At 43.5% G+C, this 16,148-nt stretch overlaps 1 protein-coding gene and 1 long non-coding RNA gene across 5 annotated transcripts in view; one reads left to right on the top strand and one right to left on the bottom strand.

The window, feature by feature from the left end:
- The first annotated feature begins 392 nt into the window (after positions 1-392).
- LOC308459569 lies at positions 393-6,246 on the top strand. 3 transcript variants are annotated; one of them, XR_013978163.1, is made up of 5 exons: positions 393-2,145; positions 3,348-3,468; positions 3,619-3,891; positions 4,309-4,430; positions 6,069-6,246. It is a non-coding gene; the product is annotated as an uncharacterized lncRNA (long non-coding RNA). The 3 variants fall into 3 exon arrangements; XR_013978164.1 differs by having other exon boundaries at positions 3,614-3,891; XR_013978165.1 differs by having other exon boundaries at positions 3,348-3,891.
- Positions 6,247-6,702: 456 nt separating this feature from the next.
- The window catches only part of ITGB8 (integrin subunit beta 8), a 52,521-nt gene continuing 43,075 nt past the window's right edge, over positions 6,703-16,148 (bottom strand). Inside the window, exons 10-14 of one of the 2 annotated variants that reach the window (XM_080974747.1) lie at positions 15,663-16,044; positions 13,434-13,659; positions 11,585-11,685; positions 9,418-9,584; positions 6,703-9,333 (exon numbers count right to left, since the gene is read on the bottom strand). In XM_080974747.1, coding sequence (XP_080830873.1) covers positions 9,217-9,333; positions 9,418-9,584; positions 11,585-11,685; positions 13,434-13,659; positions 15,663-16,044 — 993 coding nt within the window. In that variant the 3' untranslated portion in view covers positions 6,703-9,216. Of the gene's footprint in view, positions 9,334-9,417; positions 9,585-11,584; positions 11,686-12,080; positions 13,048-13,404; positions 13,660-15,662; positions 16,045-16,148 lie in introns of those variants that run through there. The other variant, XM_080974748.1, reaches the window with a different exon arrangement.

Raw genomic sequence — 16,148 nt, 5'->3', positions numbered from 1 at the left:
TTTCTGTTCTCATCCTGAAGCAAAGTTCTTAACCCGAGGTACTATTTCTGGGTTAGCGGAGTCTGTAACCTGAAGTATCTGTAACCTGAAGCGTCTGTAACCCGAGGTACCACTGTACAGGGTTTTAGATTTGTGTTCACACAGACATTATCCAGAATGCATACATACAGTGGTACCTCGGGTTACATACGCTTCAGGTTGCATACGCTTCAGGTTACACACTCCGCTAACCTAGAAATAATGCTTCAGGTTAAGAACTTTGCTTCAGGATAAGAACAGAAATCGGACTCCGGCGGCGCAGTGGCAGCAGGAGGCCCCATTAGCTAAAACGGTGCTTCAGGTTAAGAACAGTTTCAGGTTAAGTATGGACCTCCGGAACAAATTAAGTTCTTTAACCCAAGGTACCACTGTATTCTGTTGTTTGTCGTAAAATACTACTGCTTGGGAGACATTGTTTCTCAGTACAGCTTCCCACTGATTGGAGCTTTTGAACCATTCCTAATTCGTTGCTAGCCAGGACACAAGCAACTTTGCATAGGATAAAGACATCGCCGCCTCATCAGTGCCCACTGATGTATAGACACAAACAGAAACAAATCTGACACTAATGAATCCATGCTGATGTGGACAGCTTTGGAGGAGGAGACAGAAGAGCTGTCAAGAACCCTGACCCCCCCCCCAATAAATTTCACTGCGCTCTAAGGAGGTAACATGAAGACATCCTATGAGGAAATGATTTGGAGTTTTATTTCTGAATTCATTTTGTCTGTGCTTGTGTGCTTAGTGTAGATCTGCTAATCACGGCTATATGTTATCTCTACTATGAGAGGCAATGTGCCTCTGATTGCTAGTTGCTGGGGAGCAACACAGAGGGAAGGCTATCGTCCCCATGCCTGCTTTTAGGCTTCCAGAGTTATTTGGTTGGCCATCGTAGAAAGAGAATGCCAGGCCGATCCAGCAGGAGACTCTTCTTAATATTACTGCCCAGCCAGATATCAGTAATGCATAATCAAAACAACCCCAGTATTTTTTTCCAGGCTAATCTGGGATATCTGATGAATCAGTGTGGATGCTAGTCTGTACTATGCTAGTATAGTTCTGCTTCTCGGCCCTTTTAGCTGGCCTTTAAAACACAGGAGCGAGTGAAGGGATAAATGTACCCAGGGAGCAATGAAGAGGACAAAGCAGCTATGGAAACTGAGAGTATCGCTGACAAAGGTTTAGTGTGGAAACCAGGGCAAAGGGCCAATTCAGAATTTCAGGGCCGGCTGAAATAAATCAGATTCTGAACAGACATAATCCAGCTACAGATGAATAAACAGCACTTGAATGAAAAAACGGACTCGTTCAAGGGTGGAGGAGGAGAGATCCCATGATGAGATTCCCGAGAGAGATGGCAGTAAAAAAAAAGAACTGTGTAAAATATAAGCAAATACTCCTACACAGACCTACAGGAAAACAGGATAGTTTAGCAACTTAGATCCAACTCAGAGTGAAGGACCCATTTTAATTAAAACAGAGTAGCAGGGCACAAAAATTATTTCTCACCATATTAGACACAGAAGAGAGGTTGGCGATAGCTCATCATAGGAGCCAACTCCTAGGGGCTGAGGGAGCTTTGCCCCCCATAAAATATTTGAGCCCCCCTTCAAGTTGATGGGCATTGCCATTCAAGTGGTGTGCACGCACCATGTCATATGATCAATTATGTGGGGTGGAGCTTACCTCCCCCCCAATATTTTATTCAAGTTGGCACCCCTGTAGTTCATTATCAGTTTATGACCACCCCCATGCACCAGCCATACTATGATGTTTAGCAGACAAAGGACAGTATTCAACACTAGGCCTACTCAGAGTAAACCCATTGAAATTAATGGGCATAGCTAATTTGGGTTTATTGAGGTCTACTTTGAGTGAAATTTAGCTGGCTGCAAGCCAAAAGAGCAACAAAGATGTGTGGAGCTCCCAATTAGTTTCCTAAGTTTAGCTGCTGCCTGTCTGCCTGTCTTTATGCCTCAGAAACCTTCGCTTTGTGTCCCTGGCTAGGGGCAACCCTGCTGTGGCCTGGAAATGCCTGATTTCCTCCTTGCTTTGGGGCTTAATCTATTGCCGAAGTTTTCACCCCCTCTCATTTGTTTCAGCCGAGTAAGTAAGGCTATGCAACAAGCCTCCCACTATCTTTTGTCCTCCCCTTTCCTACCTTATCGTTTATATTTCTCCTTCTCTGTCCAACCTTGCAACAAAGAGTTCATCAACTGACGTGTCTTTTGCCTTTCTCTAAATAAATACACTCCTGTTTTTGGATCAAATTCTGAAGTCCCATCTTGGTCGTTTGTTTGTAGCAGCTCCACGGTGAGACACCACTATCTAAACCGAGGAACCTATGTTATGCACTCCAGATTCTGTTAATCTGGCGGCTAGGATAGTTTCTTAGCCATCTCTATGCTATGGAAGGTGGTCTGGCAAGAAAACCCCCAGCTCTGCAGAGGGAAGACGTTTGCCTCGTACTACCTCATTCCGCAGCGATTCATTATTTCTAAAACAGTGGTGCAGCTAGGGGAGCTCTAGACTCTAGACAATTAAGACAATTGTCTTAGGGTGGCTCCAGTGGCGTAGCTAGCTGCTAGGGCACCCAGGGCAGTGCAAATGCCCTGCACCTGGGGCGGGGCAAGCTGCCCATGGTGCAGGGCAAGCTGGGGCAGAGCACGCTGCGTAGAACCTCCACAGAGTCTGCAAGCACCACATTGCTGTTTCGGGCGGAGCCTGCAGGTGTCTGAGGCATCACATCACTCCCCAGGACCAGGACATGTGGACCAGGCCCTGCGATCACCCCCCTCAGTGTTGACACCCGGGGCAGTCTGCACCCACCGCAGTCCCTTCCTACGGCACCAAGTGGCTCCTCTTTTTAAAGATAATATGTATTGCTTTATGTATTTGAAAAGTATTATCATGACCACCATCATTATTAGTCAGTGTCCAGATGTACAAATAAGGCAGCACAAAGCATCTGTGGAATCCACATCCCTTTCAGACCTAAGGTATCCCAACTGGGACTTGCAACGAAACACTGAGGCTTGATGTTCCTGTTCAATGTTCAATCCTCCATTTCCTCCTCTTGGTTTTCTACCTCCCTCCTTATTTTTGAATGGTGCCATTTTGGTGCCATAGATAGCATCTCTCAAAGAATATTGGTAATGGATGGATTCTCTCTCTCTCTCTCTCTCTCTCTCACACACACACACACAGAGAGAGAGAGAGAGAGAGAGAGAGAGAGACAGAGAGAGAGAGAGACAGAGAGACAGAGAGAGACTCTTTCAGACAAAATATTGTTGTCTTGATTGTCCAAGGGGTCAAGCTGCAAATTCAATATATCTGAAAGTTCTTGGGAGCATGCAGAGATTATGCTCAGCAAACAACTGGAACCACTAAATGAAAGAAAATAAGAACAAGAATAGTAACAGTGAAATGGTAAGCTTTGTAGAGATTTAGCTGTTCCCACTGCAATCCCACTCTTCATTTGCAATAAAACCCCAAAGCGGCAGGATAAAGTCCTACGGATTTGTTTTCATTCTTGTGGACAATGGAAACCAATATTAGTTTTTGTGTACTGAAGTTTAGGTGGGAAGGCCTGCATAAGTAAAACTGCCTCTGAAGATCCGAGTACAAAGGTGGTGCCATGGAAGCTGCCGAGCACAGAGAATGGCAGCTGGGAAACCAAAGGCCCAGAGGAGGAAGGTGGTGGTCATCTAGGACTTCCTTGGTGCCTCTTTGCTGAGTAGAAAGAGAACCAAGACTCATGAAGTCCAGCTTGGAAGTTGCACCCAGGAGAGAGCTATGATGCCTGGCTGCTTAGCTAGGGAGATATTTCCACCAAGGCTCGCCATCAAAGGGGTAATGCAAAAGAGAAAGCACCCTTTGGGGTTGTCCTTTGGCAGCTAAAGAGAACAATGCAAAGGAACGCAAGACCTCTGCTGGATCACATGAAATACCTATCCAGTTCAGTGGCCTATCAGATGCCTCTGGGAAGCCCAAAAACAAGGCACGTGGGCAACAGCCCCCCACTGCTCTTCTCTAGCAACTGGTAATGAGAGGCTTGCTGAGTCTGTTCCTGGACGTCTATTGTATCTTGCGACTTGACAGCTGCCTGACCTGGCCTTTTGGAGATTTGCAGTTTCTAGTCTCCATTTTTGTTCTTTGGTCCTATTGTGAGAGGATGGCATATTGATTGTAAACAAGAGCTGTCATTTCTCTATCGTACACTGAGTGGGTATTTTCTGACCTTTTGCTCCCTCTCTTTGCTTTTATAAGGAGGGAGGAGTGTTGCTGTGAGATAATGGCTATGTGTTTTGAGTCTGAGAGGCCAGAACACCAGATGCTGAAAGCCTGACGACCAGATGTGAGGAAGGAGCTGTGGTGGCAGAACTGGAGAGGTGAATACCACCATATATTTCTTTGACCCCTGCCCTTCCTGATTGATTAAAGCAGGAGTGGGGGGGGGAGGATGAGGCCGGCTAATTGGGTGAAAGACATGCATTTTGGAGGTGCTTTTCAAAGATGATTGCTATATCTGCTCACAATTCATGCCCTTTGGCTTGTACGTTTCCACAGGGTTCCATCTTGTGTATAGCAGGGGTGAGGAAATGTTTAGGCCTGGTGGGCCAGATCTTTATCTCCCCCTTCCCCCATGGACTTTGGCGTATGAGTGGGACCACCCTTCAGTCAATTATCTGCTGCCATATTGACCAGCTGGTCTTCAGGTGATGAGCGGGGAGTTAAAAGCCCTTTTGCAGGTATTGCTAGTGCGACTCAGTTCTCCATGTGGAACTCAAGTCGCACAGCGGATGCAGCTGCCTCTCAACATGCTGCACACTTGACAGCGCATATGGCATCAAGTGTGGGGCAGGTGGGCATGCTCTGGGGTGATGGTCTGGTGGGCTGAATCTGGCCTGCAGGCCAGAGGGTTCCTTACCCCTGCTGTATGGAACAACATGAAACAATTTGGAAAGATCACCTGGGAATTTAGGACACGTTGTCATTAGTATATTAATACCAGCATTCTCTCCCTCACCTTATGATTACAGGGAGGTCCTGAGCCAGTACAGTGGTACCTCGGGTTAAGTACTTAATTCGTTCCAGAGGTCTGTTCTTAACCTGAAGCACCACTTTAGCTAATGGGGCCTCCTGCTGCTGCCGCGCTGCCAGAGCACGATTTCTGTTCTCATCCTGAAGCAAAGTTCTTAACCTGAAGCACTATTTCTGGGTTAGCGGAGTCTGTAACCTGAAGCGTATGTAACCTGAGGTACCACTGTACTTGAACTTGGGAGGGCTTTTAGATCCAGTATGGCTCTTGAATGTCCAGGCTGGGGCAGTGGACAGGTCTACTCTTGGAAGTTAGAAGTGTCAATTTCTGGAGCAAACTGATCCTGCTACAGATACATCCAGATCAGACAACAGTCACATGCACTATTCGAGTGCTTTTGAAAGTCATCCAGAAACCTAAACTTCTGCATATATGTGGGCAGCAGCTTATTATTTAAACCATATCCTATAAATGTTGTGCAAAGTTCACAGACTCTCATTTCCAGGCCCAAAGTGCTGGCTCTGTCCTGAATTATTTGGCAGCTGGAAAAGATACCCAAAGGAGCACCACCTCCTATATGAAAGTACCTTCAGCTAAGTCCCTGCTTTGTATACCAGCACCATCTGAAACAGGCTGGGTGGGAACATGAAGTAGGGCCTTCTTAGTGGTGGCCACTGGGCTGCGAAGCTCTTAGTCATGTTCAGTCTTCTTCAACCTGGACTATAATCCTGTCCCCTTGGTTAAGGTGCAGCAGATGACAGGAGCTGCATTTCACTATCTGGGGACCCAAGTTTGAATAATTCTGATTTAACTTTGCCTTTAGAAGACAGATCAAAACATTGCTGTTTAGATGTGCATTTTGCCATTATCTATCTTAGTATCTGCTGCTGACAATGCAGTTGGAATCTTGAGTTAAGCACATAGGGAAGCACTTTCTTTTCACAGGAAACTACTGGATTGAAACTCTATTTCTTTCTTTCCCATTTAGTGCTCACTTGTGTTGGACTTCAAGAGACCTGAAGTTACTGCACGTTACACCCATTTGACCCACTGCCTAACACCAAGTTTGGGTTTGGAAAAATGTTTTAAAGCAAAATTGCTTTGAAAATAAGAGGCAACCATATTTCCACACAATTGTTTCTCCAACTAAGCCATTTTGAATCTTTGATCTTGTGGTTCCTTGAATTTGGAACTTGATAGCTGAGAGCAAAACTTGAGACATATATTGTTCAACTTCATACCCATAAGACTTACACATGAATGATAATGTGTAGGATTCTAGCAATGGGGCTGAATAACTCTTTGGCAAAACTTCATAGTAAAATAAATTAAGAGGAAAGACTTTTACAGGTTTTTTGTTTAAATATTATTGCAAAATAACAGAATGTCAACCATGGATTAGAGACAATATTTCTTTAATGTTAGAGACCAAGTACAATAATTTTGCATTAAATTAATGCTAAGTCATAGTTATTGCAGCTCTCATAGAAAAATAAACTATCTCACAATGTACTAAAGTGACACATAAATAAATAAAACTGAAATAAAAAAGTTAGTCATGAACACTACAAAAATACATTTTAAATAAAAACATGTAGTAAGCTTCAACAGAAGTTACGGCAGTGATTTCAAAGTGTTTAATCTTATATTGAACAACGGGAAATTATTTTTACTCTGAACTCCTCTTTCCTAGAAAGAGCCTACGGATTTTAAGCACTGAATCTATAAAAACAGGACTCATCCACGTTTGCTTTTACAAAAAAAAATACAGTACACATTAAAACTTGACGGAAGCAAAAAGTATCAGAAACCACTGCAAAATATACATTGCAAATTAGATGTGTTCGAATTGTATAGTGATACTGAAGTATGAAACAGATTGTGGCATGGCAAACAGAAGGAAAACCTGACATATCTGTATGCAGGAATCGTGGATAGCATGATGTTCCTCTTGACATACTTAAGTATATTGGCACTAATTGCGTACCTTTTTTAAGGAGTGTGCAAAGTATCGGGGAGACTGAATAAAAACACAAAGAGATTTGGTTGTTTCAGCAAGAGAAGTTGCAAAATTTTCCAAAGAACAGCATACATTCTAATTCTAAAAGTGCTATGATTGTGCAGTTTTTGAGTGTTGTAGCCTCAGCCGAGCACAACTCCACTATCTCCAAAAATAAATAATTTTTCATTCAAAAATCCACAGGGTTACAATGCCCAGCTCCAGATGTCCCTCCAACACTATGGGAATACTTCTTGTAGGCAATGGGATGGATGCAAAGAGCTTCCAATAGCATTAGGAAAGGGGTTCCATGCATGCATGGACCAGGGGCAGAGCTTTAAAACACTAACATATACCAGCTTTAATTTTTGGTTGACAAGAGACCTGCAGGAGCTAGAGTGGTGACTGACCCAGCCTGCTCTATTTTTCTACTGCCATCTTCTCATGTGCTTACCATCTCACACTTTCCTGCACTAACACTATATTTTCCATTTCATATATATAATGGAAAATATAGTGTGTGTGTGTGTGTGTGTATACACATACACAAAAACACACCCTGGTCAAATTGAGTCAAATGCTTTAGCATGTCTTCTTGATGTAGTAATTATTCCTAAGTAACAATGAGCCATTTAAAAAAATTATCTTAAAAAAATCCAGTAGTGATTAACCCCTTTGATTATTCCAGTCTTCTACACAAAATGATTCTATCCAATTTTAGAAAGACTCGAAGCAAACAAAGTCAGAATAGTTAGTATCTATAGAAAAGAGATTCATAAAGTGTGCTCTGTATACAAACGTACTTATACTTTTATCTAGTGTTCTCTGAAATGCAACACAGAAGGATCACCATATTCGTTCCTTCGCATAAAGCAGTGGTTCTCAGGATGCGAGTTGAGTCTCCTTACTGAGACGCCAGAAGGAACACAGCCCCCCGCTAGGACTCTCAGCATTTCAAGCCTATGTTGGCATGGGGACTATGACCCATGGATAGAAACAGAACTAGCTTTAGGCAAAGCATGCTGTAGGATGGTAGCCTTAAGAGTCAGTTCCACTTGTGCCAGCCAGGGCGGAAGGTAGAAGTGGGAGCAGGAAAGACTTGTTGGCTGTGCTACCTCCCAGGCTGGTGCAGAGAAGAGTGCCTGCGACCTGGCAGCAGTTAGGGGTCAGCACAGGATTCTCCACCATCTCCTGTGTTTTGGGCATTTCCACTGGCTACTGCCACCAGCAGTTTCCACCAACCATTTTGGAAGGTGCATTAGGGTACTTCTTGCTGGTAGGGCTATCTTGCTGAAGATGGAGCTCTCTCCTGAGTGGCCAGTGGAGTCAGGCTGGAGAAATATCTGCGTCTCATCTAAGTACCATCCACAATGACTGGGTAGGGGGATTAGATTGCTCTGTTAGTGTTTTTGTTTTTAGTAGGCAAGCATACTTAGCCTCTCTCCTCCAAATTAGTGCAACGTAGGACATCAAGGCTTGCGGTTATCGGGGCCAGAGTGATAGTGGTAAGGAATTGTTTCAATCTTTTCTGTTTTGTTTTGCAGGCAATTCTCACTGTGGGTATTTTGTCCCACATTTCCCCCCTTTCTGATCTGCTTTCTCCCCAGTGCTCAGAACAGGAGTTAAGCGCCAACGGTTGACCTGTCACTGATTTGTGCCAGCTACATTTTGCTTTACATAGTTTGGGAAATGTAGACCAAACCTTTTCTTAACTAAAGTGAGATCAGTGCGTTTGCAACACCAGTTTGGATTAGCATTACGTGCCAATGCTAAATACTAAATAAGTTAGGTTATGTTAAAGTGCTACAATGCAGAGTGGTGTTGTGAACAGGTATGAAGCCTGCTTATGCCAGAACAGTTAAATTTAAGCCAATTTGATCCTGTTGATCCTCAATGGGACTGAATTGGCTCCGATCCAATTTATCTGTGCTTTAATTGGTTTAATCATGTTAATCAGTAGTTAATGCACATTTGTTTTTTCCAAAATGGAGCAGCTCTGTTTGAAATCTAGCCATGTTGTGTAACTAGGCTTTCAGGTCAGTTTCTCATTACAGTATTCAAACCACAAACCCCCAAAGTATCTTTCAAATAAACTTCTTGACTGAGAAAACAAAGCTTTGAAGAAAGCAGCCTGTCTTCAGGAGTTACATTTGAAAGTTTCATTTATTTGTAACTTGCTGATGTTGATTTCTTCAGGCTTATCACGTCTGTAAGTTACGGTTTTTGTACAAACAGTGGGCAAGAACATTTTATCCTTAAAGGAGAAAAGAATATAAATGGTCAGAAAGTTCCACACAACTAGCATTCCTTTTTTAAAAAATCATTATGGATCAGTTACCTTTTTAGTTGCAGATATTCTATAATCAGATGAAGATTTAATTTTGTTATTGCTCCACTGCAAAATTATTTGTCGGATTATAAGCACGTTAAGCAACCCAATCAGAAATGTAACTATAAAAATTATGAAAAAGATTCTGAAGTGGCTTGGATCATCAGCTGTGCATTCTGCAAAAAGAAGAAGTAGTAAAATTCACACTGTCCCCTCAAAAGGTCCATGCAATAAACCTAAAAGATAAAGCCAAACCCTAATACGATAAAGTAATTTATAATTGTACTTTTGTTGAATAATATAATAAATGACATATTTATTCCGATATATACAAAAAGGCACCTTATCCTTAAAAAGCATTATCCAAAACAAGGAATGTACATGTTAGGCAGATCTATAGTTACACCACTGATCTCAGTATTGCTGCTGCTAGCAAAAAGCATCAAGTGATGATTTATTTATCTAGATTTTATTCCCCAAGCAGTGCACAAATAACTGAAGGTAAAACACAGCTTTAGAGATCCACTAAAACCACCATCATTATCTCTCTCTGAAGTTGAATGTTTATATCTTCAAAATGTGTAGCCAGTTGGTCACAGCAGGTCTTCAAAGGTTCTAGAGCAGGGGTCAGCAAACTTTTTCAGCAGGGGGCCAGTCCACTGTCCCTCAGACCTTGTGGGGGGCCGGACTATATTTGGAAAAAAAAAATGATGCAAGAGCACCACGAGCCCCGGTGACTGCTTACCTGTGTCTTGCGAGCAGCAGGGGCTGGCGGCGGCGGCAGGACAATGAGCATCACGAAAAAGGGCTCTGGAGAGGGGCTGCTTAAAATGGTGGCTGCTCGAGCGCTGCTCCTGCTGGCACCAACAAAGCCCAGCCTCCTTCCTCCTCTAGACAGGGCGGGAAGAAGCCAGGAGGAGGGAGGGAGGAGGCACCGCTGCTTCCCGTGTGAGGGAGAGGGAAAGAACATGTGTGCTGGCGATCCATGCAGTGATTCCCAGACTGTCCATGGGCTGAATCCAGAAGGCAATTGGGCCTGATCCGGCCCACGGACCTTAGTTTGCCTTCCCATGTTCTAGAACAGGCATCGGCAACCTGTGACCATGGGCGACAAGCAGCTCACGGGTGTCATTTAAACGGCCCATGAGCCGACTCTGAACTGAGTCGCCCGCTTGGCGAGTCCCCAAACACTGCGCTAAACCGGCGCAGCACGGACTCGCTTCCGCGGTGCTGGAAATCGTGTCTGCACAGACGGGATCTGGCCCATGGAGCCATCTTTGCGGGAGTGTACCAGCCCAGGCAAGGTAAACCTTGCCAACCCGTTCTAGAGGTCCTTCCCCCTCAGTGGGAGTCAGGAAATTCTGCACAGCTTAAAAGAGCTCTCCTGGTTAATTTGCTGGAGGATGCAGTGCAGTTTTCTCTGCCTGCAGTGCCTCATGGAGCCACCACTAAGCTGCCTCTGTTTCTCTAGGGATCAGAGCCCCACCTCTGGTAGTGTCTGTACTTTTAAGAGATCATGGACATGATCTTAATTCTGGGGGAGTTTATATGGAATGAGAGGGTTTCTTAAGTTTATAGAGCTAGATTGCATACATGCCATATATTTCAAGCCTCCCGCCCCCCTCCCCGGCAAGAATCCAGGAAACAAGTTTGTACAGGTGCAGGATATTGTAACTCAGTGAGGGGTCAACTACAGTTCCCAAGATAATAGGAGGGTGGGATATACTTTAAAAGCCTTAGAATCAACTGCACATTTTGCTTCAACTGTTCGCGCCTCATAATGTTGGAATAAGAGTAGCTGTATATGGAGAAGTGGAGTGTGAAATAATAGGCTTATAGAAATATTCCTTCCTGTATTACTGTGTCTGGTTTTGTCATTAGCAGAATTAATTTCTCAAAGGCCTAGAAATGCCCGACCTTGACATTTAGCCAATGCCAGCCAACCACATTTTTTGTTATTTAGGTTTTATGTTCTCAAGAGAAAAGAGATTTTGCTTTAATTATTGTGTGAAAATATTAATACTAGCTAGAACAAGGAATGACTTCTACTGTAAAAACAACAACCCCAATATCAGTAGTGTTCTTTTGAGCTACAATCCACAAAAGCCAGTCTCTTCGCTATGTCACCAAGGCAACTGTAGGCTATCTGATACTGATGATTTTGTTTTTCACTTACCTGAAGATTTTTCAGTATAATGCAACCTGTAAGCACATGAGGTTTTGCACTGGTCCAGCGCAATTTGAGACGAGTTGGAGTGACGACAGGGCACACAATTCCTGTAAACCAAAACGCAATTGAATATCTATCTTTCTCTCTGGATTACCCATGACTATGAAGTAAAACCAGGGATCAATAAACTCAGCATTTTGTTTCATGTTGTTACTAGCAACAGCGACAGCACAGCATGCCCCCATTCAAGATTGCTTAAGAGAGAAGATGGCCAGGTATCAAAAATGATACACAAGCTGCCATCTAACTAGTCTTTCTTTCAAAATACTTACATGCTGCTTTTCTGAGCAAAGCCTTCTAAAGCAGCTTACAACAAATAAAAACAGCAATCTTGAAAATCAGTTATTCTTAAAGCAAAAATAATATAGATTTGTGCACACACAAAAACCAGATATAAGAAAACCTCAGAATTTCAACAACATAATAAAATTCCAGCCTTCGGTACATATAGTTGAATGACTGGGATTTAAAATAATACTTATCGGCATCCTTAGGAGCTCAGCTAGCAATGAGCTTTTCAGAACGTGAAAAAGTTCCAGAAGGTCTATTTTAACCAGTCTTTTGCTACTTCTCAGACCGATAATGCAGGACAGACACTGGTAAATTAAAGCTGATTGACCACATCCTGCCCACCAAGACTTTGCCCTGAGAAACAACAACAACTTGTATCCCAACAATTGCCTTTCCAACCATATTCTTTGCCTCTGAGGAATTCTGGGATCTGTAGCTTAAGAACAATTGCAGTTGCTCAAGAGAGGTGCAGGAAGAGACAGAAAGGCCACACTTCCCTGTGTCAGCACTAGCATTCAAGTGTTGCTTTCTAGTCATGAATAGCCTGAGTCAACAGGGAGTCACAGAAAGGGATGTCAGCTTGTCAACTTCACTGTGAGTGCGGCCTAGCACATTGTACAAAGCCTTCTGGCCCAAAGCAAGAGGGTTCAGGATTCTCAGGCAATAACAAAGAAGCACAAAACACACTCCATGAGGGGCCATAACATTAACTTAACCCTCACTGGAAGGTTGGGATTTGAGGGGTGGGCAGGATGAAGAGCAATTAATGTACTCAGCTTCCACAAGATGGCACTGATTAGTAAAAAGTGTGGGCAACCTTAATTTCCATTGCAAGCCAAACGAGAGGGGAAGTCCTTAGCCCTTAAAAAGCCTTGATGAAGGGCTTTTGTATGGGACATAATGTGTGTCAGTAACTCATGAGGGTCAGCCCAAAGTGATCAACCTATCGAGTATCCAGGAAATGATAAGACCATCACTTTGTAGAATATGGATCAATGCTGTGGTTTTTATTCCTTGGAATCACCAGCCCATTGGTAAGATGCCACAAGGCAGCAGTAAAAGAAGTGCCAGTAGGAATGTACAGTATATATTGCCCGTACCTGCTTTAAAAAGGACCCCTGACCATTAGGTCCAGTCGTGACTCTGGGGTTGCGGCGCTCATCTTGCTTTATTGGCCGAGGGAGCTGGCGTACAGCTTCCGGGTCATGTGGCCAGCATGACTAAGCCGCTTCTGGCGAACCAGAGCAGCGCACGGAAACGCCATTTACCTTCCCGTTGGAGTGGTACCTATTTCTCTACTTGCACTTTGATGTGCTTTCGAATTGCTAGGTTGGCAACGGGAGCTCACCCCATCACGGGGATTCGAACTGCTGACCTTCTGATCGGCAAGTCCTAGGCTCTGTGGTTTAACCCACAGCGCCACCCGCGTCCCTGTACCTGCTTTTGGAGACTGCAATTTTTTTTAAAAAAAGAACAAATAATAATTTGATCTGAGGAAACATACCGTTTGTCACTGCAAGTTATTCTACAAGTAGGGCAGAATTCACACAAATGGCCCAAACTGCTGGGATCGGTGCATTTGCATCTTCCACACACACAAGTTCCTCTTCCACTGCAGACCTGGCCATTTGAATTCATGCAGTGCTTTCGTAAGGATGACGAGCACTGGCAACGATCGCCCTCCCAGCCGCTAGAGCACTTGCATTTGCCTGCTTCGCATTCACCGTTGCCTACAAGGGCAGAGAAGGAATGGGTGAGGCCCTGGGTACATGACTCACTAGAGAGGGGCTTCCAGGTCTCCTGTGCCGAGCCTTATGGATCACAGCTTCTGAAAACTTATTATACCTCTAAGTGATTATTGGTTTAAAGAAGATGGTAACATATTTTGCTTCTTAGTGAAACTGTGGTAAAGCATCACTAAAGATGCTTAAGAGATGGGAAATGGGTAATTGATCTGCCTGAGAATATCAGGGTGGGAAGATGAGGTGTACAATTAATGTGTTCCATTAAAAAAAAAAATTGCTTAAGAAGGGTATGTGGGTTAAAATTGAGAGCTCTTTAAAAATATTTATCAGTTTGGTTGTTTTTCAGTAGAGTTTTGGTGCCATAAATACACCGATACTGTGAAGAAGGGATAGTTGTTAAACCACAAGCTACATATGCCAGCAGATATCATTAGATGCTGACTCTCACCTTTCTCAACCAACATGACTCATGGTCAATGGATAAGAGGAGCTGTAATCCAGCAACATCTGGTTCTCCACCCCTGACTTACGCAGTACAAAACCATTTCTTAGGTATTGCGGTTAACATTTGTGTGGGGTTCTACACCACAAGGGGAACCTACACATGTAGAGAAGGATCACCACACTTCCGCACAATGCATGGTGTGTGTGTGTGTGTGTGTGTGTGTGTGTGTGTGGTGTAGCAAGGACACAATGGTTGGGCCAGCAAGCATGGCCACTCTTCATGTGATGGACATAGCTGAGGTAAAGAACACCTGACAGTGGACTATAACTGAAGAAAAACTTAGCCATGAGATTCCCTAGGTGGCCCGGGGCAAGTTATCAACTCCCAGCTTCACTTACTAACCTACTTCACAAGCCGTTGGGGAAATTAATGAGGTTGCTTACTTGAAACTATTGCCCTTGGGAAGGAATCCACATGCAAATGGGAGTTCACATGGCAGGAATGTCATCAAAAGGCATATCTTCAAGTTGGAGGGAACTTTCCTAACACTTGGTTGTTTTGGTCACACCCAAGGCGACATTATTTCCCTCCTTAAGATCCCCACTGTCAGATTTTAACCTGGGAGTGGATTCCCAAAGGATGGGACTGCGTGTGGATAAATTGCCGAAGAACAATAGCTACTGGTGAGCAACCTTGTTTTCTTTTCTTTTCTGCACACTGCTAAATATTTTGGCAACTAGCAAACTCTCCTGAAAATGGAAGCAAAAAAAAAGCTGAGTTGCCTTAGTGTCAGTAATTTGCATCAAATGTATGTATGTAAATCAATCAATCAATCAATCAATCAATCAATCTGGTGTGCATGCTCTTTTGGGGGGGATTCCCCAGCAGAAAGAGAAAGCTCTTTTGTCAAGGGCACTGTGTAGCATAAGACTATTTGGCATCATCTCAGAGGAGCAAGTTAGCCAGCTCATTCCAGACTCTTCATACCCTTAACCAATCCAAAGTTTTCCTGGATTCTTAAAATGAGTCCATCCATTCACTGTCGCTGTCCATGATGTGTGGAGCTCTCTCCAGACTGGACGAACAAATACCCTTTCCTTTAACTCTCTCCTTCTTCGGGTGTGGTTTTTGACTTATCTGCTTCAATCCCACCAGCAATAAAGTTTTAAGTACGTATATCTGAACTTGCCCACAGCTGCTCTTCTGTCACCTCTTCTTTCCCTTTCCTTGCTGGTCCCCCCTCCCCTCCCTTTTATATTGTACGCTTCTTGAGGCCACACATTTGTCTATTTCTGCAGATGTAACTTTGTGAGGAACTATGGAAATTGATGCTGCTGTAGGTACATGGTGTTACCTAGCAATAGTGTGACTTAGTTTGGTCTTAGGGTTAAAGCAAGCTACAAATCTAATTAACAGAAAAATCCTGTGCATGTTTACTTAGAGGCCCTGCTAGATTTGATGGAGCTTGCTCTCTGGAAAATGGGTTTAGCTGAAAAAGACTAAAAGCTGAACTGGTAAAATACAGTGAAATTCTGGAGCTTACCAGCACATAAGTTTCCCAAGTGATGAGGGCAGGAGAAGTCATCTTTTTCACAGTATTTACCATATATTGTGCCAAGTTTGGTTTTGTGGCAAATGCATTTCCCATCTACACAGTCTCCTTGACCACTGCACACTAAATGGCCCTTGGGCATCTTGCACTGCTCAGAAGAGAATTTGTCGGTGGAGCTCGAAGTCTCTGCATCCTGAGATGTTTCATCGACACATATCCTTTTGTGCTTTACGCTGCCCTCACACTGACAAGCACATATTTTGTGTATATTAACTCTGGTTGATTCATTGAAACCAAGCGGTTTGAGCGTCATGTATTTTCTTCCTTCAGTTGTACCACATCCTTTCATGGCAATGGAAATATTGAAGAGCACCTGCAATATAAAAAATGAGAAGCACTCTTTTACTGTATCGTTGAAAAGCAGACCTATATCGTACTGGGGCTTTATAGAAGCTGTTGAAAAATGCAAGTTATTTA

The sequence above is a fragment of the Podarcis pityusensis genome (assembly GCF_964106645.2).
Source record: "Podarcis pityusensis genome assembly, chromosome: 12".
Taxonomy (NCBI): Eukaryota; Metazoa; Chordata; class Lepidosauria; order Squamata; family Lacertidae; genus Podarcis; species Podarcis pityusensis.
This window is presented reverse-complemented; position numbering and strand designations above follow the sequence as displayed.